Source organism: Stigmatopora argus, chromosome 3 (genome assembly GCF_051989625.1).
Source record: "Stigmatopora argus isolate UIUO_Sarg chromosome 3, RoL_Sarg_1.0, whole genome shotgun sequence".
NCBI classification, from domain to species: Eukaryota; Metazoa; Chordata; class Actinopteri; order Syngnathiformes; family Syngnathidae; genus Stigmatopora; species Stigmatopora argus.
Window position 1 is genome coordinate 14,545,217 of NC_135389.1, and position 24,664 is coordinate 14,569,880.

At 41.5% G+C, this 24,664-nt stretch overlaps 1 protein-coding gene across 3 annotated transcripts in view; it reads right to left on the bottom strand.

Moving 5' to 3' along the window:
- The window catches only part of met (MET proto-oncogene, receptor tyrosine kinase), a 37,341-nt gene extending 13,031 nt beyond the window's left edge, over positions 1–24,310 (bottom strand). For all 3 annotated transcript variants that reach the window (XM_077596167.1, XM_077596166.1, XM_077596165.1), the window contains exons 1-11: positions 24,076–24,310; positions 20,566–21,550; positions 20,220–20,417; positions 8,782–8,985; positions 5,618–5,743; positions 5,307–5,483; positions 3,842–3,999; positions 3,364–3,481; positions 3,156–3,292; positions 2,465–2,629; positions 1,970–2,069 (exon numbers count right to left, since the gene is read on the bottom strand). In XM_077596167.1, coding sequence (XP_077452293.1) covers positions 1,970–2,069; positions 2,465–2,629; positions 3,156–3,292; positions 3,364–3,481; positions 3,842–3,999; positions 5,307–5,483; positions 5,618–5,743; positions 8,782–8,985; positions 20,220–20,417; positions 20,566–21,549 — 2,367 coding nt within the window. In that variant the 5' untranslated portion in view covers position 21,550; positions 24,076–24,310. The remainder of the gene's footprint in view (positions 1–1,969; positions 2,070–2,464; positions 2,630–3,155; positions 3,293–3,363; positions 3,482–3,841; positions 4,000–5,306; positions 5,484–5,617; positions 5,744–8,781; positions 8,986–20,219; positions 20,418–20,565; positions 21,551–24,075) is intronic.
- Between the last annotated feature and the right edge of the window lie 354 nt (positions 24,311–24,664).

The following is a 24,664-nucleotide window of genomic DNA, read 5'->3' on the forward strand; positions in this document are numbered from 1 at the left end:
ATTCTATGCGCAAGTTACAATCGTAACAAGTTCCTGGTACAAGTTACTTCTCGGTCACACACACAACTTGTAGTCATGTTGACTTGTAGTCAAAGCATGCCTTTGCTTGCATGGTCGTGTGCGGTCAATCCTGAAAAAAACAATAAGGGCATTTGGGAGGCTTCAACAACAAAAAGAAGAAGTTAAAAGGAAGTATTAATGTGGAATGCTTTTGAGTTGTAGCGTGGACAATAAAATGTGTCTATTTCCCTTCAAACATCACTGGAGCACCTACTGGAGTGTAATTTAATCTGGGAGAGACTTGGGTTTTTTATGTAGGAATACTTTGGTGAATCGTGACAAGCTCACATGCACACTTCCTGTACGATTACCAGGCACTTCATTAAGAACACTTACAACAAGGGTGTCAGACTCGTTGGTTCGTGGGCCGCTTTAACGTCAACTTGATTTCACGTGGGCCGGACCATTTTAGATATAATATTTAGATTTTTTTTAATAAATGGATTAAAAGAACTGGATTAAAATCCCTGAATATTCAGTTTTTTATAGATCTAAAACAGTGTTTATTTTAGCTTTTTTTAAATATATTTTTAGATTTTACAAAATGATTTTTGAACTAAAAACAGAAAAAAAATGGTTAAAAAATTACAATTATTGATTTAAAAGGGGGCAAATCATGAAATTTAATATGATCCTAAAACAGAAAGTCAGCACTCATGATTTACTTTCCCGGGCCACACAAAATGATGCGACGGGCCAAATTTGGCCCCTGGGCCGCCACTTTGACACAGGTGATTTACACAGTGAAAAATAATATGGAAAGTGCGCCTTGTCAAAGGGTAAGGGTTATGAATTTAATTTTTAATGTAATCGTGACAGCAAATTATTGATGTTTTTATATATTTTATATTTGTATTACATTTTCAGAATTGGGCAACCTTTTGAAAAAAAATAATTATATCATTCATACTCAATTGATTTTTTTTACTGGATTAAGTGTGAATAAAATTTGCATTCCATGATCAAGAATGAATCATCTTGATTTTCTGATATCAATACTATTTCAAATTGAATTTCACACAGTCATTCAAAAATGTTATTGATTTTTTAAATATATCCCCCAAAATCTTTAACATGACATTATTATAAACGTAAAAACTTGTAAATAATATAGATCTTGCCATTTCAATGAGTCCATTCTGATTTTGTGACTTGAAGGCCACCTACGTGTGTATTTAATTCAACGGGAGCGTTATGTCCATGTGCTCCCATTCAACCATGTCTCAGACATGAGAGAAATATAAATAGTACCATAAAGTGTGGCCGGTGAGGTTGAGGAGATGCAGAACATCCTAAAGCGCTCACCGAACTACTAGACATGAATGACAAGTGGAGCAGACGTTTCCTGTCTTGCGCTATCCCTTCTTCCATTCAACTTCAGCGCTTTTCCGTCCACATCCACACACTGAAGTCTTTTCTCCTCTGAGAGGGCGTGGGATGGCTGATTACAATTCCATGCCCCGCACGCGCCGAGCTACACTTCATTTCCTTTCCTATTGCTATTCATCTTTAGAGGCTTCTGCTGGGTCACCAGCGGGAAGTTCTCCTTTTGAGTAATCACTGAAAAGTCTCAAGGAAAGTTGATATTTGGAGTCAGTGGAGAAACCACCTGGCACAGGTACCACTAATCATTTGGATCTTGGATCCAAAGGAGTAGGGTTCTCACACATAAGCCACTTTCCGCTGAATTACTTCTTGTGTTACGCGTGGGTGCTACTAAGTTAATAGTTTATTTCCGATGAAATTAACTTTAACTGTAGGAATAATATACTTAGGTGTTGCTATCATACAGAGCTAGGAAAAAGGTGACATTATCCGTTGCTAAAATGTGATTGGATAAAGAAACTCCCACTATAAAGCAACTATACCAGAATATTGTATATTGCGTATATTGCGGTTAGGTACTCACCACGTGGAAGACAACAGCATCCTGTCCAGTCGTGAGGACCATCTCAGGCTGAAGGCCCGACTGCAGGAAGAAACCTTGAGCCGACAGCGTGCAGCCGCCGCTGGGAGAAGGCAAGCGTCGTTGAGGGTTTGCATGGTTTTATCTCAGTGTAATTAAAGCATTAAATTCTAGTAATCTATTTAGATTAAAAACAAAAAAACTCAATAAAAGGAAGTTAGAAACGGCTGAAAATAAATGCAATGACAAAACAATATCATGTTTAATTTAATGCACGTTGAATAAAATAAAGTCATAAAAATGATAGGGATGGGCTCCAGCACCCCCCGCGACCCTAGTGAGGATAAGGCGGTTCAGAAAATGAGATGAGATAAAAATAACATTTGTGTAATATTTGTAAATTCAATACAAAATGATTCATCCAATCTAACTGCATACAAGACCACAATATTATAAACCTACTTCATGGATGATGTAATTTTAGTAAACATACAATACCTGATGAAGGAGCGTGACGGCTGGATGCTATTGATGAGGGGATCCTGGTTGTAGGTGAATGGGGAGGGGGCTTGGCGCTCCACAGAGTCCACCATTAGCTTGACGGGTTGTGCAGATGGGACAGTGTGAGGCGGGGTCTTACAGATCAGCATGCTTGACGAAATACTGTGAGCACCAAATTAGTCAACTTAGAATCTGGTTTCTTGTACTCAGTCCATCTTCTCTATCAATCTAACAGGCTTCATGCGTGTTTGATAACAAAAAAAAAGAGTTGGAGTCCTCTTCATTGTAAAATTTGTGAGATTAGCATATATGGATAAAATCCCCCCCAAATTTAAATATTTAAAGCCATGTTTTGACTAAATTGCGTTGCTAGGGTATTTACAGCTTTTGAGCAAACACCTGAAAAACTGATCTCAATTGTCACAGTGCGCTAAAATTAGTTGGAAGGAATTTTACCATTGATGATAAAGCATGGTTTAGTTAGGCCCAAGATCATGCCACTTATCGTGGTAGCATTTGGCTTTTCAAAAATGTACAATGCAGTCGTGCTGTTTAAACACTGCTTGCACCAGGCTTGTAGATAAGCTTCTAAATTTGCATTTGCCCGATCATTCAAGTTTGCTCCAATTTTGGCAACAGCACACTCAAAGTAAATCGGGGCCATCAGTGCGTGACGCTGATTACTTACCTCTGGATGATACAGTTCGCTGTACCCACGGTGATCTCTTGTTTGTTGCCAGTGTCCAGAAAGGAACCCGTGATGGTCAGCATCGTGCCACCAGACTTTGGGCCGAACGTCGGGAAGATTTTGTCGATGACTGGATTCTGGATTCAGAGGTCATGCTTGGATGTGAGCCGACTTGGTTTACTTTAGAGAAGTACGTCACCACGCTTACCACAAAGGTGAAGGCGCCCTCCGTGATTGCGAATTTGTGTCTACTGGTGACCTTGACCGCGTGTCCAGCCGGGGTGAAGTTCCCAGTGAAGACGGGGGAACACTGCATCTCAGTCCAACTAAAATCACAACAACACCCCCCCAAGACACGAGACTTAGTGTGCTCCTAATCTAATCATCATCACTTTCTGGAGGAATGCAATTTGGAAAAGACTGTGGTGGTTTTAGTTGTATTTTTTTTTGCTTTTCAATTGGTGATATTTTATTTAATGAGTGCGGGAAGTCAGGATGCAGAGTTTTTTCCCAGCAATTTTCCACTTAGTAGAATCATGTGCTCAATGTGGAAATCTGGGATGGGAAGGGGGTTGGGAGTCTAGGGGGGTTCTTAACATTCCTTCTTTAACACACACACAATAAGCTCCATTAAAGCTGTTCCTATAGGACCCCTTTGTCACATCAACAAATGCTCACACACGGACCTGTTGAGGTTGTCCTGTCTGGGGAGTTTGCAGGGGGTGCCGGCCAACTCTACGCTAACCAACGCTGCATTGAAACGCTCTGTCCTGTCGAACCCGAAGTTACGGCCGCTGATGGTCACCACGGTGGAGCCACGGAGAGGCCCGGATGATGGAGACACCTAGGAAAACATAGCCGTCACACATCTTGGAATTCATGGAAAAGAGAACCTTTGGGCTATCCCTTAGTTTCCTGCTTTCTGTGTCATTCTATCCACCAAGTGCAAGTTACTTCTTTTACTATTTCTGGGTATAATTAACATTTTGTTTCTTATAGGGTGTTTTGAAGATCAAATTACTTCATATACGGTCGATCTCAAGTTACTCTGAGGTGCAACTTTCTTTTCTGGTGGACCATAATGGGTACTTTCTGCTATAAACAAGCCTTTTAAAACATTCGCAGTATTATAAAATTGCAGATAGAGCCTTAAAAGGAATAACCCAAATGCACACAAACAAAGATCAATCCAATTTGGTGTTTTGGTTGGATGTGACTGGCTTGTCCAGGTGTTGCTAATGTTGTAATGTTTGATGGTGGATGCACATTCCGTCCCTGAAAAGAAGATGAATAGTGTTTTCTCAGGGTTGTTTTTCCGTCTAAAAGAAAGCCGCAGTGGGTAGATCTTCTCTCGGCGTGGAAGACACAAGAACAACACCGTCGGCGGCGGGGATGCTCCATCAGAGCTGGAAACCGGCCACGGAATACTACTTGATGGAATACTGTCCAAACACTTTCATAAGAAGCATTCCACATGCAAGTCATCTGAGACGGTTGGGAACAGACTTTGTGACGACATCAAGCCCGCTTCTCTGCACTCGAAACATCAAACGCAGGCAGTGTCCTGTTGCCTAATATGTACACCAATGCACGTTCAAGACTTTTACTGATCAATACGGTTACTTGTGGTTACCAATTACCTAATTCATTCAGTCAGAAATGATCTGCTTAAGGGTTGTAGGGTGCTGAGGTCTATCCCAGCTGAGTATGGTTAGAAGGATGTTTGGTTTACTTTAAAATTCAAGTTACTTATGGTGCAAATTTATCTCTCTTCTATTGAGGATGCATCTCAATGTTATTCCCATTTTTGATGATAGTTTTTTTTTCAAAGCACACAATTTCCTCTTAGTATTTTACGTTTTTTTTCCCAGTTGCAAGTTACTTTCTATGATGTACAAGCTCTTAGATGGTTTCCTGGTTGAGCTGCTACCTCCTCAAATAATTTCCTAGCTTCGTTCCTGCCAGAAGTTATTTCCTGATAGATTTTGCTTTGTTGTTCTGTTTAATCACCCTTTTGCTACTGCCACAATGAAATTTCCTGAATACTGGATGACTAAAGTTATCCAATCCAAGTTCATTGCTGTTACTTTGAAGTTACTACTTTCAATGTCAAGTGACGTGAAGGTGAAATCTACTTTGTGCTGCGATTACTTTGCTGATGACAGGTGCGCAATAGTCTTGCGTCCAAACGGAAGGGGTGGTGCACTGGTGGGCTCGGGTGCAGCGGTCGTCACACCAACCGCATTCTGTCACCCTCGAAGACAGGAGACAGGAAGTGCAGGACGTCAGCTGATTGCAGCCTGGACCAATCAGGGGCACTTTGGTGATCTGGTAGAGTTCAAATTTTGAAGTCAACACTCAAGCTAGAAAATATTAGTATGCCCTCTACCAGTCACAACTTCAAATTATGGTTCTTCACAGTCATTACATATTCTGTTTGTTGAAATTGTCAATGACATCACCTTGTTCCCAGTGGCCAGTAGCAGAGCTCCGGCGCCGTGGCCGTCAAACAGCGCAACAGAAGACGTGACGGGTCGCGAGTCCAAGCGCAGGCTGACGTGCGGTGAGGCAAAGCGGGAGAAGCGCACCTGAAGAGGCACCAAGGAATCATGTGATATGATGTATCAACAATACAAGAGAGGCACTTCACCATGCATCTAGGCTTAAAAACACACACATGAAAAGTGAACACACAAGCACCTCTTATATGTGGAGTAACTGTGGCAAATAGACAAGCTGTCTGTCTGTCTGTCTTTCTGTGTCCATCCATTCATGTCTATTTGACCATGAACTGCTCTTTCCCAATTAATCTCCACCCTCAACAAAAGTGTCACAAAACATTTGAAGCAGCATTTACGTACAAAAAGGCAAACATACTTTTTTTATATTTTGTTAAGTAAATCTATTCAATAACTCAGTCATGTGTGAAAAAGGTGTCAATATATTGTGACCTAACGACTTCTCAACCACCTGCACGAGGAACAAAACGATAAAAAAAATGGCGTGAGTGTCGCTCATTGTTTGTAGCTGTCAACTTTTGCTGTATTTCAGTTTCCTGCTCGCACGGACCCTGCGCCACCATGATCAGGAAACATTTTTCCCCTCAGCTTTGCTCGGACTCCTCTGTGGGAATAACACAGCAGTTGCACTGTTTGTTCGGCAAACAACAGCCCCTCCAACACACCCCCACCTTAACCCGCCTAATACAATAAGCTGTAATTCACACCACCATTAACTCCTCCAGGCGGCCATTATTCTCAATGTAGCAAAGCTAACGGTGAACCGCTGGGGAGGTCGCACACTTGACAATGTGTGAGAATGAGGAAGTATGCAGACAATCGCATCCAGTTAGAACCCCTTCACCACAGCCCACCCTACTCCACACAATACCAGAAAAGCCATCAACGTATGTATTGTAAAGGTCCAAAACAAGACACTCAAAACTGACTAGCAAAAATATTACATACACACAAAAAAATAACAAAAAAATCAGCCCTCGACACAAGTTTGAGCAATCGACATAAAAATTAGGTGATCATGTCTATTGTGACAATACGTACAAAAAACTCACAAATAACCATGATGAAATTTGACCAAAGCGTCTGATATTTTGGTTAAGAGCTGCTATTTTTAATGAATTTAAGATCTTGGAAACTCAGTAAATTATGAAAAAAAATTCTCAATTTCCACCGGCTTCACTGATTGACAAAAAATGGTGTCTATAATGTCTATTATGCAACAATGCGTTGAAAAATCTTAGTGTTGCCAGAAATTTAACGATAAGTTGACAATTGGCTGGGCTTTTACTTTATTTGGCTTTGAAATTAAGAAAGTGTTGGAAAAGAAATCCACTCTGGTCATGAATTTCACAGCTTAACACAAATCTGGTTAGGTATGTTAAAAAAAATAAAAAAAATCTCAAGGACTCATGCCCAAATAAAAAGTCATCCATCTTGAGTGACTGTGAGCTTGAACATTTGTCAATTGTTGTAAAAATTGCATGAAAAAACACATTCACTATCAGTTCTATCAAACAACACAAATTTAGGTGGACATGTCACAAGGTCACTTTGTGTACCTCAAAGACCTCCATCCAAAATTGAAAAAGTGAGTGAAATTCTGATTTGGGTGCTCCAATTATGGATAAATTCACGGAATTGTGCTTCAACAAATTCTTAAATGGGAAGGTGTACTCAAATAAGGTCAACCATATAATCTCACGCTATCTCAACTATGTCAACAAATATGGTCTCAGCAATGCCTGAAATTATCATTGTTATCTGATTTGATCCTAAAATGTCATATATTAAAGTATGTGTAATTCACATTACACTAACCTTACGCATTGGTGAAACACAAGCGAGCTGGAACGAACGATACGACAGCTGCATGGAAAAGGGCGGGATGGCATAGCCAATGGGAGGATGGGGGAGTGGTGGGGTGCATGGGGGTGAGGTTGATGGAGGTTGGGGGGTGGGGGGCTTCACGTTGATCGGCACGTTAATGGTCGAGCGGCAGTCTTCGCTGACACGTTCCCTCGCACAACATTCCCAACTCAGCGAGAGTTGTGTGCAGCTGTTGCTGTGTGTTTTTCTCCAGCAGCTGTCCTGTCAAATTAACTGTTCATTTATGCCAAGCAGAGACACAAGTATTGGGACTAGAGATTGAACAATCAATCAGGTGCTATTTTATTTGAAGATACTATTAAGGCTCATTTCGAATTTCCAGATGTCATGGAAATTTTCTCCGATTGCTCATAAATTGCTTGTATGCATACTAAATCGACAAGGATAGTTTTTGAGCATGGGAAGCCAAGTTTGATGACCCGCCATTGCTTGAGTGGCGTAAACCAGATGTTTAGAAAAAAATCTGCCTCTGAAGCAAGTTATCCTTGGCAACATGAGATTGGTCACGCTTGTCTACCATAAGATTGACAAAAAGGACCAACAAGTAATGCTTGTAAAGAGAAAGAATAGTCTGCAAAACTCGTTAACAATAACTACCCTAATTCTTTTGTGTCACTTCCAGTGGTTCTTAAAAACTAAACCTTTATCAACATGGGGGGATGCCAAACTTTGAGGATTGGTCATTGCGTATCAGCATACCATGGCTGCAAAGTTTTATGATTTGCTAAGCAAACCTCTAACCGAAGTTACAACTTCTTTAACAACAGCGATCGACTTCTACTTCCTGACTTTATGCGTTCAAACACTGAAAGAATGGCAGCAGGTGCGAACGCCAACAAACAGCTGCCCTTTGTGCCGTGAGTGGAGCACCAAGTTGCCTCACTGAGCAGACATCAAGCTGAGGGCTGTCATTCCCAAAAACTGGGGATTATGTTTCCTATCAAAGATTTCCAACTAAAATTGGAAACTCAATTTCCTGGAACAAAACCATTTCTGTTCGTCTCTGTAAAACCTGCCCCCAAAACGTCCCAGGACGTCTCGAAAGAGCTACACACATGCCATGTCTTCATTGACCTCGATCATTTTTAACTAAGTTAACCTAATACTTGGAAAAGAACAGACATGCCCTACATAGGTTCCTGGTTCATTGGTGAATAATTTTTCTGGAGGTTCCTAAACATCCCAAGACAACAAAACCACTAAAAGCAAGGTCCTGGTACCTGAATGAGGCGCCCGTCATCAGTGCCCAGGAAGGCGACGGCGTGCCCGTGGACCGGAAGTACTTTGATAGAGGTCACTAGAGTTCCCGTGAGCTCTTTGTGCAAGTAGTCCAGACGTTGCACAAACTGGGTCACCTGCAGACGATATTTGCCCTCCTTGCCCTCTTGTGTACCCTCGTGTGGGTCGCATTCATCTGAGGAACTCTGCAGGGAGATAAGAGCATCAAACATACAAATAAAGGTGAGGTTTTAACATGGTTAACAAGTGCAAAACAATGATAAACTGTTCATTTTTTTCTTTTTTGCACAGGGGATTTGGAATGTTTGCCTCTGCGGGCCTCCTTTGGTCTTTGATACTAAAGCTCGGCATATCATCTTGCATGCGCCGACCGGCGGGTGTAAAAAGTGAAATCCAATCAGGTCGCCGTTGTAGTACAGACAATAGCGACCCGTTAAGTGCAAGGTATTTGGTGTCACTGATGGGTGCCCCGCGGTGACGTGGACAAGGTGAAGGCTGAGTTTAAAAAAATAAAAAGAAAACAGGGAAAACTAGGGCCTCGTTGCCATCAATCCATCACATGGCAAACCTGTGAGTACCATAAGATAGAGGTGGAGTTGCACTTACTATGAGAAGTCAAAATGAACAACCAACTGATGAATAATTACAATAAAATGACAAATAAGCAAAACAATGAGGAGACCAAAGATTACGTTCCAAAAGTTCCTGTGATTGGAAAAACTGTGTGTTAACATTAGAATAACAGCTACATTGCTTCTTAAAATGCTCTAATATAGCACAAATAAGTATTCTGACTTCTAACCCTTTGCCAAGTCAGAGTTCACAGTTGAATTAACATCAGCAGATTTGACCTCAAAATTCCGATAAGATTAAAAAAAATCAGCCCCTGAAGTTAATATCTCTTGGCAACATATTTGATGCAGGTGTGCCTATCATGAGCAGACCCACCCAAAAATCCCAAGAAGCCACTCTCCAAAACTCAAGGGTTTATCATTTGTGTCATAGACTGCCTTTTATGGTCGACTTTCCAAAGAGACCATTCAGTTGGGTATAAGCCCCTCAAATTCTTTCAAATTCCATCTGCCAACAAGTTTCCCTTTGCAAAAGGAAGTTTGGAAAGCATGAATTAGTCACACGTTAAACACCATACCTGAAAACAGGCCATTGAGTTTGGTTCAAACATTTTAAAAATTATTATACAATTTTAATTTCACTTAGACCAGGGGTGTCAGTCTCAGGTTGGTTCGCGGGCCGCGTTAACGTCAACTCGATTTCATGTGGGCCGGACCATTTTAGATAAACTTAGATAGACTTTTTATAAATGGATTAAAAGAACTGGATTAAAAGCCCTGAATATTCAGTTTTTTATAGATCTAAAACAATGTTTATTTTAGCTTTTTATATATATTTTTAGATTTTACAAAATGATTTTTGAACTACAAACAGAAAAATTGATTAAAAAATTACAATTATTGATTTAAAAGGGGGAAAATCAGGAATTTTAATATACATTTATACTCTTCATTTTAATTTGATCCTAAAACAGAAAGTCGTGATTTACTTTCCCGGGCCACACAAAATGATGCGGCGGGCCAGATTTGGCCCCCAGGCCGCCACTTTGACACGTGACTTAGACCCTCAGAATTTGGGGAACATTTGGGTCTATCATTAGTAGACCCTTAAAAAAACAACTCATGCCCAAAAATATGCAGGATGTCTACTAATTTCATTAGAAGCATTCATGGTGAGCTCACTTATGGCATTTACAGAGTCCTTCAAAGCTAAACATATACAAAACTCATTTGTCTGTGCTGTAGGTTGCCCACCCTGATTAAGATCAAGGGCTTGTCCGATACCTGTATGCCCTCCACCCGTGCCATTTGAGTGCTGGTGCAGAGGTCACGATGCAGTGAAGCTGAGAAAACAAGCAAAGTTGCGGCGCGGTCAAGCTGCCGGGTCAAGGACCATAAGAACCCCCCTTGTGGGTCATTAATGATTAATGTAAGCCGAGTCCCGCCGCTGAAGGCCATGACTAAAAACAAAGAGAGCAGGAAGGGGGTGAAAGGATTGCAGTGGATTTTCTACATCAAACTCTGGTTCCGCTCATTGCGTTTTTTTCCGATGCTCCAGCAGGCACAGACACAACAAGTGGCTAGCGAGCCGGCGACACTCTTTCGGCACGAGCAGTTCTCGACATGAGAAAAAAAGTGTGCTGGTCATTTCCCGTGATGCATTGCAGCCCAGCGGTCCGTTACGAGCGTAGCCAGATGAAAGACGAGCTAAGGGGCTAGGGGGGGCTTAGCGCAGCTCAGGAGGCCTCGCACAACCCCCTCGTGCATGAAAGTAGATCGCTCCCAGCGTTATATTATATCAAAAGGGACGGTTGTTAAAATTATGAAGGAAAAAAATGCACACTTATAATGTCTGGACAACAATACTACTGATTTTTTTTCATGCGAGATGGCAATAACAATGGCAGTTAAGGGGACCATTATAGAGGTCAACCACCTAAAGTACATCTTGTACTTTTGCATAATCGGGAACTATTCCCAGTTAAAAGAATGGAGCCATTCGTAAAAAGTGGGGTAGTGACACCTGAATTCCTAACAGGTGGATCCCTAGCTTAAACAACTGGATTTCCTAATGAATTGGATTCAAACTAGAGCTTTTAAACATTTTAAACACTATGAAAACCTTTACAAATTTTCTTTATGACACCGAGCGGATAATTAGTGACGGGAGCAAAAGTTAAACATTAAAATTTCTGCTTTTTGTCAAGTTGCCAAGCGTAAATATTGCAGTAATGATTCTGGCGTGAAATCACTTGAAATATTTTCATTTTACTGCAGTTGTTTGCCCTCATTTTCTTTTTGAATATGGGGAGGGGATACGGTTACGGCTCACTGCGTTGGCTAGATAGTGGGTTTCAGGAATGAGGGCCATTGCAAAACCTTGACTGTTTACCACGTTTATCAGATACAGTATCTGTGATTTTGCAATTCTATAAAAAAAAGCAAGTATTTAACAATTTGATGTATAGTGTTTACTGTCTTTACTTAAATTATTATGTGAAAGAACACCAAAGTGATCCTCAAATTCTTTCATCTTTGTGTCTGCAGACCTCAGTGGAAATAGTTTGGGCAAACATGGATAAGGATTTCCCATCATGTTCTCTATTCAGATACTCTTTCCAATTACATTTGGTCAAATGTCAACATGTTAATATTTGATATACTAATATAAAGCAAGATCTCAAGCTTAATCAGAAAGCACTGAAGCACAGTTGTAACAATTTTACATCTTGCCATGCTATAGAAAGCACTGAGGCACAGTAGTAAAAATTCTACATCTTGCCATGTAGTCTGATACTATTTAAAGTCAGAGCTGAGTGAATTCTAAAATGCTTAGAATTGGTATGCTGAAGTTGTTCAAACTAAATAAAGTTGGTGCCAGTGGACCAAATGGAATGGACAACCTTTGACATTGCGACCTGTGAACCGGAGAGTTTGTTGGCCTGAGGGCGTGTGCGAAAGTGAAATCTGAATGTATGTCTACCACCTGCACTCTCTCAACACACGTCCATCTGCAACACGACTCTCAGTGTCATACGTGCACATTTGTCGCGACGCGTGTGCAGCCATTGTTGTCGCGCTACGGTCAGTCGCAAAAAGCTGCCAACGAGGCAGCGCCACTCGGCCCGGTCGGCGCCAGTGCGCCGCCTGACGACGTGACAGCGGCCTTAACACACATGCTTCCTGAAGATGGCAACAGCAAAGATTTTGCTACTTTCAGGAATTTTGAAGGGACTATGCCAATGCTATGTCCATGTGTTTCTAGACAGAATTCATCAGGCACCTGTACTTCATTTATTAGGCAGTTGGCTACTTAACTAATTAGTTGGTCTTTTTCTCCAAATTGTAAACTGCATAATTTAATCCATTAAAACCCGAATTCATGTGTTCTCTGACATCCAGAAAATGGAATGCTAACATATGAAAGACATTTTTTATTCACAGTGTGCACAGGTGCACCTAATGAAGTGGTGGGTGAAAAATGTTGTTGCTGCTCCAGGGACTCTCAAGTATAAGGAACTTTTCCATGCGCATACTTTCCGATGGCGTGGAAGCAAATGAGTGAGTCAGCAGGTCACTGACAAAAAAAAATGTCCTGCTTGGAAGCGCCGGAGTCTTCCTGAAGTCTGATCCATCAAATGGTCCCCATCCCAGTGCACGTCTTCATCCATTCACTTCTTCATTCATTAATCATAGAAGCATGTAATCGCCATTATGGACCAAGAAAGCTACTTTCTTTTACAGAAATGAAACTCAACTGACCCGGGTCCAAACCTAGGAGAGCAATCATATATCATGATGCTGACAAAGAACCAGCTGTCACATTCTAAAGCAAGAACCAGATTTTAGAACCACAAGCGAGAACCATAAGTTGGACCAGAGTCTAGATATATAAGTTAGAATCTCTGTGGAGTAACACAAGTGTTAAAAGTTGGAATGCACCAAGCCTTGGTAAAGTCAAAATACCAATGGGAAAAAAATGGACAACTTGGTAAAGTCAAAATACCAATGGGAAAAAAAGGGACAACTAGCCATGTCAGAAATGATGTGAGAACCCAAATCCAGAAGCAACCAAAATCAAAGAGTTAAAACCAAAAGTTAGAACCAGTAGCCAGAACCAAAAGTCACTTTTTAAGGCATGACATTTGAACTTTGTTCCCAACCAAAACAGCAGCAAGAAGCACGAAATAAACTCAAATGAATCACAATGTCGTCTGCTTAATTATTGGCCATCGGATGAAGGGAAGTTTTACACACACCATTTTATACAAACAAACCCTCAAAGCAGCTGAATATGTTTTTTCCCCACAGACTTGTATATTTGCATGGAGTTGTCAGGAGCTCATGTTTATGAAAATGAAGGGGTGGGCTAACCAAAATGCAAAACAAAACGGCTTTTCCATTGTACACTGAATTCTCAGTAAAAATAAATAAAAATATTCAGTGTATAAAAGAAGAAAGAAAAAAAAGAGGCCGTGTTTTTTCCACTATGGTTACGGAATTACGTGAGTCGGCTCAACGTGACTCAGCCATTTTACAAAACTGTATCATCAGAATTTTGTCGCCCCTTTCCAGCCGCATCACAAGGTGAAGATGAAAGATTGAAGAAATAGTCCGTCTTGTCTACGATTCTTGCTTGTTTATGTGTCTCCATTACTTGTGCATACACGCCCATGAAAACACACACACACAAGCAAACACAGAAGGGGTGCTGGCACTGTGCTTGGATTACGTTAGTACGAAATGTCTGCAGCAGATGTTTGCTGGACTGTCAAAACATGCACCCAAGTGACCTCGAACTCCGAGATACCTCAAATCTATCGGATCAGATGGCATTCAAACGCAATTTAAATGGTAATAATGAGGGTTGAACCGAATGCAAGATAACTGAGGCTGAAAACCAAAACCAATTATTTCACCCATATATTATTTAAATTCCCCCATTCATTCTTTTTCCGATCCGCTTCTCCTCACGATGGTCGCGGGGAGTGCTAGAGCCAATCCCAACCAGCTCAAACAATAGGAGGAGTATACCCTGAATCGGTTGCCAGCCAATCGCAGTGCACAAAGAGACAAACAATCAATTAGGCTCACAATCATACCTAGGGGCAATTTAGTGACTTTAACCAGCCTACCACGCATGTTTTTGGGATGTGAGAGGGAACCAGAGCACCCTGAGAAAACCCACGCAGGCACAGAAAGAATATACAAACTCCACACACACAAAGTTGAGGCCCTAGGATTAAACCCTTAATTTCAGAACGGTGAAGCTGACGTGCTAACCAGAATTCCAGTCCAAACTGACGAACCACTGAACTTTTGGTACATCTCTACTAACAATAAGAGTTATAATAAAAAATAATATAATGAGTAATGTTCAAAACGTGCCCCCCAAAAAACCCACACAAATTATACTTTCGTTGTAGTTCATGAGAGACCATCAACGACATTAAATGAAATGGAATATCCTTCAGTTTGTTATCCTAATGGTGGCTGCATCTCCAAGGCAAAGTTTTCCGTACGCCTCTCATCTTTTTCCCACGCATGCGTGCGTTCGTGCATATGTCCATCCAAAGCTTTCAATTAGTAGTTGAAGTAGAAGCAATGCAGCCACAAGCCTGCGTGCTGAACTGGACTCTGTGATTAGAAATGTTTTTAAAAGACAGAAATGACTTCTCAGTCATCCTACGGCAGTAAGAGAACAACGTGACAGGGAAATAAGCAAAGTGGACCACATTGAAATCGAAGTTTTGGGAACGATTATGAGAAGAATCTTGTAATTGTAGCACCCAGGCTTCAACCAGACAAAGGTGAACCCCTAACACTATCAATTAGGCCTTAACTTGACTTCTAACCCTTTGGACAATTTTTTTTAGGCGGTACATCTGGCTGGTGCTCATTTCCCCACACATTGCCATTGTGACAAAGATAACCCTTCTGTCTGTTTGTCCGTCTGTTCTTTGTTGGTCTTCCTGGTAAAATCAAGAAGAAAAAAAAGAGAACAGCCAGGATTGATCATTAACTCAACAGAGCCGCCACACTATCAACTCATGGGGGGAAATTGACAAAAGCAAAGAGGAAGCAAAGAAATGAATCAACTCACTGAGTTTAAACCCAATCAGCTAAAATCGGAAAAATCCAATTCGAAGTTTGTTGTTTTTTGTCCTTGATCAAAACTGTCAAAGTGACAAAAAACTATACAATCTAGTGGTAGTGAGCGGTATATAGAAGATTATCCAATTAAATCTAGCATAGCTCCTTTTATTTTCAAAATCATCTTTTTTCCTTTAGCTCAAATAAAATGAGAAAAACAGCATTTCCAGAGTTAACAGTTTTGTTTACTGTACTGTGCTCATCTCACATTTACAGTAGTCGGTATTTTCCAATGTGCAAAAGTTGAGCAAAAGCCGGACAGGATCGGACAAGATGAAGTAAGAGCATTCATTCTTTTATGCCTGCCGAAGATCCACTCGCACCGCCACCCTTTCGTGAACGGTGGCACGACATGCAGCGGCTTGTCGAGATCCAAAACAAAAAAAACTCAGTCTTTAGCAACAACCCCCCCCCCCCCCCTTTTACCTCATACACAATCAAAGAACAAAAAAAGAACGGCAACAAGGATGACGTCGTAGGTGTGTTCGTCAGGGGGCAATCACGCACAGGTCTTCCAGGTGTACACGGTGACGAGAGGTGGACACCTGCGTTCTAGCACACGACCCTCAATGACGCCACGTCTGTGCGTGCCAGCATGCCGTCAAAAACTACAAGCAAGGCCACATGTGGGGTCAACATGACGATGAGATTAGCATGGATTGCGTGAAAAAGAAGTAAATGCAGATTGCTTTTAAATTGAATCTTCCAATTGATTGATTACGCGGCGCCCTGGTATACGCCCCGCTTTTTGAGCGACGTTCATTTTAATGAGCTTTTCATGAGCAAATAGCCGACACATTGATTTCATGCTGACTCCAAACATTTCTCATGATGAGGACCGCATAAGCACGACTGTGATGTATCGTACACTCGTGTTTTCTAATGAGATGAAATGGATTCAATAAATAGGAATACACATTCAGGGGCTTCAGATTTGACACAACATGTGCGGTTGTCAGTGGCGGCAATGGACGTTCAAAATATGATAACTTGGACGCGTGACAGTGAATACTAATCATGTTTCATTGAGGATGATGACCATCCAATGAATTTGGAACGAGGAAGCCTGGCTGTTTCCTGAATTCTTCTTTATTTTTATTGATTCAAATTGCCTATTTAAAATGCATTTTTTTCCAGAAAACATTTTAATCTAAAAATGATCTCTTAATTACTCTATATTATTGTGCCGTTGCAGTTCAATTTAATTTTGTTTATATTTGGCTTTTCTCTTGGTTTATTTTAGCACTTTTTAACAAATTCAATATATCATAGTGTTGCACTATAATTACATCAACACGGCACTGAAAATGAAAATAGAAGACAAGTGAGACAATGTGCAAAAACAGTCACCCCAAACTCCAATTTGACATTAACATAATTATGTAGCCTTTTATTTGAAAAAAAAACTAACTATTTTGGTTTTCTTTAAACTGATTTTTAAAAACAGATTCTATTTGATCTCTTAAAATCTTTAAAAAGATTTAGGATACTCTTTTGTTTACCTTATTTCTAATCAGCCTTCTTTCTCCCAGACTTTCTAATTTTCAAATTAAATTGAAATGTGTTTTTAACCTTACCTAGCAGTCACCATGTTAGTTTTTCCATTTTTAACTTTTTACTCCATTAATATTTTCTTCGTATTTCCCCTTCTACAGACCTTAACCTTTCTCAATTCTCCATTCACCTAAATAGATTTTCTACTGCTCTCCTTCATTTTTCTCCCACTATTTTCTGCCTCTATTTAAATATTTATAGAATAAAAGTTATTCCGCTGTTGCCTAAACATCCAGCAATGCGTGCGTGAGTCATCATTAAAAACATCCATCATGCACTAGAATTAGGAGGCTAGCTGGCGATGACAACCGCCACTTAAAAAAGTTCAAACATGCTCTTTCCGCTTTCAGTGCTCGCCAGATTGCTTCTGAGACTTTTTCCCCCCTCCAGCAGCAGTGCGCACACACAAAAAGACCAAAATAAGCTTCTGTGTGCTGGAGTGTGTTTAAGCGCCAGACAATCTTTATGAATTTATGAGCCCTTTTATCATATCTGAGGCCAGCAAAGACTACCTGCCAGATGCTCAGCGGCCCAGTCGAAAACAAGGAACAAGGTGGACCAGGCACCCGTACGCTGTAGTTGAGTAAAAGTACAGTTACATCATTTAAAAAATTCAAATTGAAAAGTTTGCTAACTGTACAATATAAGAATTGCTTTTGACTGATTTTTCTGTGCCACTTAATCATCCAGACTTAAAAAAACGAGTTTTTTGATGGACTTTAGCGCTGTCTGGTTCTCTTTTTGTGTTCGTCACATGACGAAAGTGAGAAAAGTCAATAGCTTGTTTTGCTAGAGTGAGATTAGCACATTTAAGATCCAAATTCCTTGGCACAAAGTAGGCTGAAAAATAAACACTCGCTCACAATGCAGATGTCTGCAAGGTGGAAAAATATTGTAGATTTAACGAGGCAACGTCTGACCATAAGACTGATTGGAAGACAAGCAGTTGGACAATCCAAGAGAGATAAAAGCTCAATAAAATGTCAAAAGGGTGTCGTTAAAATGAGCAGCAGGTGTTCTGCTTGGCTAAGAGGAACATGGAGGTGAAATATAACCGTTGAAATCCTGGTAAGATGTTTACGTGACCACCCAGATCACATCCAGGAACAGAAGATGAACAGCAGTTGTCCCGCTCATCGGTAAAAACAACTCTGTTTTACGGTTTCTTTCCTTATGACTTTTTCCTGTTTGATTATATTCTAATTTGAAAAATGTTGCCATATTTTTTAGAGCTTTTCACAATGTGTACTTCTTTTTTTTGGGACTCTGTCATTTTACTCAATATTTTTTTTCTCAGAGGTTTATCTTTTATTAAATGCATTTTAGTATCAAAATTTGGATAATACATTATATATATATATATATATATATATATATATATATATATATATATATATATATATATATATATATATATATATATAATCTTCTCTTTCTAGTCTGAATTTTCTTGAAATTGTTACTCAATTTTCTTTTAATTTTACTTATACAACAGATTTACATTCATGTATTGGCTTTTTTTTACTTTATTGGTACACTATTTTTTGTTTACAAGTATTATGTTGTTTTTGTTGCTCTGCTTATTTTTACTACTATTAATATTTTTCTTGCTTTTTACTTTTTTTATTTTGATCTTCCTGGGAAATAACACTTAGATAACGATGTCATTTTAACTTTTCCAAAATGTTTGTCCTTTTGCAATATTTACTTTGAATGGTTCAGTGCCTGGCCTGTTTATATCATTATTATCATCACCATCTTATCTTCTAAATGGAAATTGAACACAACTGCTTAATGTCTTTTAGATGGGGTTTCTTGTATTACTTTTTTGTTGTTGTTTTTGAAAATGTTCTGTACATTCAATAGACCTGAATTGCTTGCGATCCCTGTACAAACAACAAGTCTGATAAGGACTCGTGTGCACTCCTTTGGAGCTTATTGCACATCGAGAGAGACAAGTTGCCTTGTACTGTGGTGACTGACAACTTCATATATGCTTGTAACATCTTGACATCCAAGGAACTACCTGACCGGACGTTTCGTCGAAAGACGTTTGGTCCCCGGACGTTTGGTCCCCGGACGTTTGGTCCCCGGACGTTTGGTCCCCGGACGTTTGGTCCCCGGACGTTTGGTCCCCGGACGTTTGGTAGAACGGACGTTTGGTCCCCGGACGTTTGGTAGAACGGACGTTTGGTCCCCGGACGTTTGGTAGAACGGACGTTTGGTAGAACAGACGTTTGGTAGAACGAACGTTTGGTCGCCGGGTTCGCTCTCTGTCAAATTATGACAGAGAGTTTACTGTTGATATTTTGATATTAGATATTTAGATATTAAACTCTCTCATGATTATAATTTTGAGAGCTGGTTTCAACAGTAACAACCCAGCGACCAAACGTCCGTTCTACCAAACGTCCGTTCTACCAAACGTCCGTTCTACCAAACGTCCATTCTACCAAACGTCCATTCTACCAAACGTCCGTTCTACCAAACGTCCGGTCAACCAAACGTCCGGTCGACCAAACGTCCGGGGACCAAACGTCCGGGGACCAAACGTCCGGGGACCAAACGTCTTTCGACGAAATGTCCGAGTACCAAGGAACGGTATGACGCAAGAAATAAGACATCATTATTGACTGACACATTGATTAATTTCGGGGGTCTGGTGGTAGATATGTGGAATGGTGACATTTTGAGAGAGGGGCAAGTGGCTGTAAATGTTCACTGTAAATAAAGCGCTTTGTCAATGGTATTGGAAAGCACGACACACATGATTGATCCCGGCGTGGCAGTGAGCTTTGGCTGAAGTCCGGGATACTTTGTCCTAAAATGGATGCTTTATGTGAGCAGAGATGTGCTGGGCTGAAGCTGATGTAACTGCACCAAATATGGTCGATTAGAGCAGACGGCATAGCACTTTGAACTCGTTCCTGCTCTTTTATCCACATGTGTCTTAAGTGGAAACATTCCAAAATTCCGCCTGTGCAAATCAAGGACGAGATCCCGGAAGATAAAATGGCTATTAGGAGATTTGCTCGCCCTCGTAGCTGATATAAATTGGACATCAATAGAGAAGAAAAAGGAAAAGTATTCACAGAAACAATTGGTGAGGAAATTTTAGCGAGCTGTCCGGCAGTACTCACCACATTGTAGCACGCCTTCCCATCGGAACCGGTGAAGTGGTACGGGTCCACAGTGTTGCACTTCTGCATGTAGAAGCGGAACATGCTATTGAGGTGCTTGATACTGATGGCGCACACGGCCGAGTTGGCGGTGGGCTCGCTTGAGTTGAGCTTCCCGCGGGCGAAGGCGGCGAAAAGCACGTCGTCTCCCTCCTCAATCTTCGAAGAAAAAAAGAATAATAATTTAAACACGAAAAAGCGTGTCAAGCTTAACTTGAACCATTTTAAAAATCAACATAAGATGTTTAATTAAAGAAAGGAATGTGTGAAATGGTCAAGTTCCTCTAAAAGCCATTAAAAAACGCACCTGCAAGTGCCGCTGCAGCTCCTCGCCGACCTTGGCCACGTGAGCCGCCTGCAACAAGTTGAACTTGCGGGATTCGACCGAGCGCCGTCGTCGCTTGTCGGTGCTGATGCACTCCAGCGGCATCTCCACGTAGCGGCGGATGACTAAATCCGAGGAGCACATCCTCACGAGCCGCGTGTGGAAAGCCGGCGAGTCCCGGCTCACTCGCTGGACCGTTAGAAAGTACGCGTAGGGCCCGCTATGGAAGGAGTGAACGTAGCGCAGGTAGTAGTTCCCCCGCAGCGACGGGATCAGATCCATGTGGGACAGTTCGGAGAAGAAGGTGAACCCGTCTTGGCTCGTCTTCATCTTTCTCAGGGAGAGGGTGTGAGGGCGAGTGGCGCCAACCGCCGAGTTCCCCGAACCGGGAATCTCTGAGTTGCCGGCGAAGAAATGGATGACGTTGCTCTCCACGCTAAGCACCCGCGAGCCCGACGGCCCAACCACCACGTCGGCGTCGGCGGGTATCCCGCTGCCGGGCGAGACTTTGTCGGCGAAGCAGTAAACGTCCTCGTCCACCGTCTTGGGGCTGATGTCGTCGTCAAGAACGTGGCGGCGACAGACGCCGTTGTCCGCCGAGCCGCAGCTGAACAAGCCTTTGTCGTACATATTCTCCACCACGAGGGCTAAATTGTGGTTATCTGTTTTACTGCCAGCACTGGAGCCGCAGGTCTCGTTGCCGAGGAGCGGCCCGGTGCGGTACTCGGAGAGCTTGGTAAGGTTGGGCGCTAGCGCGTAGATACGGTTGATGGCGCCAACATAGATCACGCCATCCAATGTCACCATGTTCTCCACCGGGAACTCGGCGGTGAACGTCGGGAGAAGATGTTCCTCCGAGAGGTTGACTTTGGACGAATTGGAGGTCGCAATGCTCCACCCAAGCATGAGGGACCACCACCACAACAACCACATGGCACGCAAGGTTTGCAGGAAGCGAAGTTTCATCCTGATGGAGAAATGTCAAAAAGTGAGAACGTAACAAACCAAAACACAAACAAGTGGTCAACCGGACCCCCAAAAAAGTCTAATCCTATTCTGAAAAATCCAACCCACATGCAAAAGTGGCCTCTACTGAATTTGAAAATAATCTGATTCCATGTGAAACAGTCGTGAAAGAATCCTATTTGAATCGGATAAAAGTAGATTGATCTGAATTGGGTCAATTAAATTCGCTGCAGTCTGAATGTAGCCAGTCAAACAGGATTGGACGCTCTATTGGCATCAAAAATAGTAATAAAAAAAAGATCACTCAATGTCTATCTTCCGGGTTGAAATGGATTTGATTTCTATGTATGTCAATGGCAGCTAATAAGTTGAGGGCTAAAAAACAAAATAATCCAGAGGTATTTTGTAAAAGTTAATCATGTACACACAAGGTTTTATTCCAAATTGATTGAACTTATTTTTTTAACATAAATTAATCATGTAAAACAAAATCCTTGAACGTAATTTGTTTGCTACCATATTTTGTGCTGCATCACTGATTTGCAACATGACAAAAAAGGGGGAATTGCGTTTCATTTTTCACTTGAATGAAGTGCTTTTATATGGATATATGAATGTGGGGATAGTTTTGTTTAATTTGGAGTTGAAAAAAAAGACTACACTTTTCCCCTCACTCCTCACAGCATTTTTGAGGTAATTGATCAGCACCCTCAAAATCAGATGACTCAGACTTGTGATTGCTACATACCTAGTCGAGATGGGTCATTTTAGTTATGGGGATTTAACACATAACACAAGATGCAGGTGTCATCAAATTTTCCGACTGCGGCAAGCTGTATCTCTGAGTGAACCGACACATCATAACGGCTTATCTGGGTTTTGTACGAAAGCCCCACAAGTAGTTCATTTGGGCATCAGCAATTTTGCAGGGTTCTGTGTCTGAAAGGGCCTTCAAAGGCATAGAAGCACTTGACTTAAAGACAGCGAAGCCTCTAGGGAGCGTTAAGATAAACTCAATTAAAAGCCAAGAGGCGGAGGGACCCTGGTGGGCCGATAAATCACCGGGCGACTCAATAGGGACACGCGGTGCGGGTGACATGGGAGGGTGGGGGGATTAAGAGAAGGATCTGTTTGGTTGTCATAGTTTTGTGGTGTTGCAGTAGAATTTGCAAAATGTGCATTTGAATGTAGGCGGAGCTTGATGTGGTTGTGACACATGCATTGTCAAAGGCATTCAAAACAAATCAGCTTGACAAGATGGACACAGATGCAATCCTACTGTCTATGGCCACGTCTATGTTGCCCCGCCCACACACACGTCCATTAGGAGAATAAAAAAAAAACCTTTACAATTTAATTTGATTATTTAAATGGCAGTGGGGAACATGCTCACACAAAAACCATTATGTCCATGTTCAGGGATTTGGAATGGAGATAGAGGGTCTGCTGACAACAATGAGGATACTGTAGGGCCCCAATGGGTTGTTTTCTTCTGACTATTTCTTTTATTAACAAATTTAAAAATAATATTAACAGATCATTCATTCATTTTCTGTAACTGTACGTATCCTCACTACGGTTGCGGGAGTGCTGGAGCCCCTCCCTGGTAACTATGGGTAGAAGGTTGGGGACACACAAACTGTTCGCTAGCCAATCTTACGGCACGTTAAGACAAATAACCTTTAGCACACACGCACACAATCACACCTATGGATAGTATATACAGTTTGTGTGTACGTAGCATGACAGTTGACCTCAACAGTTTGTATTTTTATAAGCTGCTTGGTGGAAGTAAAACTGTCCTGTATGCAAGCAAGTATGTATTTTCAAAACTATGTTCATGTCAATCGGCAAAATGATGACAATCTAAAATAAGTAAATAGATAAATGCACCAATTACAAGTCCGAGTCTCCCGATTTTGAGAGTTTGCCGAGGCCTCCCTGCTCAAGCTGCAACCCGACCTCGGATAAGCAGAAGATGAAGAGGATAAACATTGCAAGATTAAACTAAGTTTAAAAAGCTTATAAAAAAGTATATAAACAAATAAAAGATATCTACATAATTTGTACTTATACAGTGTCGATTGAGTTTGTCATTTATTTATATGCTATAATGTTATTAATATTTGTACTATGAAAAAAAAACTTTTCTGTTGCTTTTGGAGTAAAATTTAAGTGCATAGAAAGAATTAGTATTGCCTGAACTAGATGTCACTGTAGTTGCCTGAAAAAAGTGAATCACAATCAGCAATATGTGTGTTTTTGTGTGTGTACTTGGGGGATGCACCTGTAAAGCATAAAAAGCAATGCTGGTGTAGGAAGGTCACAAAAGATGTGGCACTTTTCCGAATTGAGGAGGAAAGTGAGTCATGCCGAAAGTACACGCACAGACGCAACGAACGCGCACTTGCATGGGCAGCACAGGCACACATACGTACGTTCAAAGCCAGGTCAACAACATCTACATTGATTAAAGCCACTTCCACCAGTAAATAGTGATTGATATCAATAAGCAATTGGAGTCACCTGCTCGTCGGCGTTCAAATCATATTCCTCCCGAAAACTTCACCAAGTGAGTCCAAAACAAGGGCAAAGCTGCTTCGACTGATTCTTCCTCTTGTTATTTTCGCCACAAAAACGCAAATTGACTTTTTTTGTTGTTTTTCTTGTTCGTTTTTTGTCAGTGAGCACGGATGCGTGCGCGCAGCCGAGTCGAGCCGATCCGAGCCGATGCTGCCGCTTTGCCTCTCGGCTGGGTGCGCACTCGCTCCCCTCCGCGAGCGTGGCCCCAAACCACGCCCACCGCGCTGCGACGTCACCTGGTCCCCCATGTAGCCCACCTTTCCACCGAACCGTTCAGGTGAAATTCTTTGGCCCATTTAAACAACTCAGCTTCGATATTATTCACTTTCAAACGCTTTTCCTTGTCAGAGTTGCCGGGTGCTGGAGTGGGGCAAAAGGCGGACTGCACCCTGGACTGGTCGCCAGTCAGTCATAGGGAAGACATAGAGACTGACAAACCAATTTGCCGAGTAACACTTATTATTGCGGGCCAGGGACAAAACATGCAAACTCCATTCAGCAACGTCGAAACCTGGGATTGAGCCCTCAATCT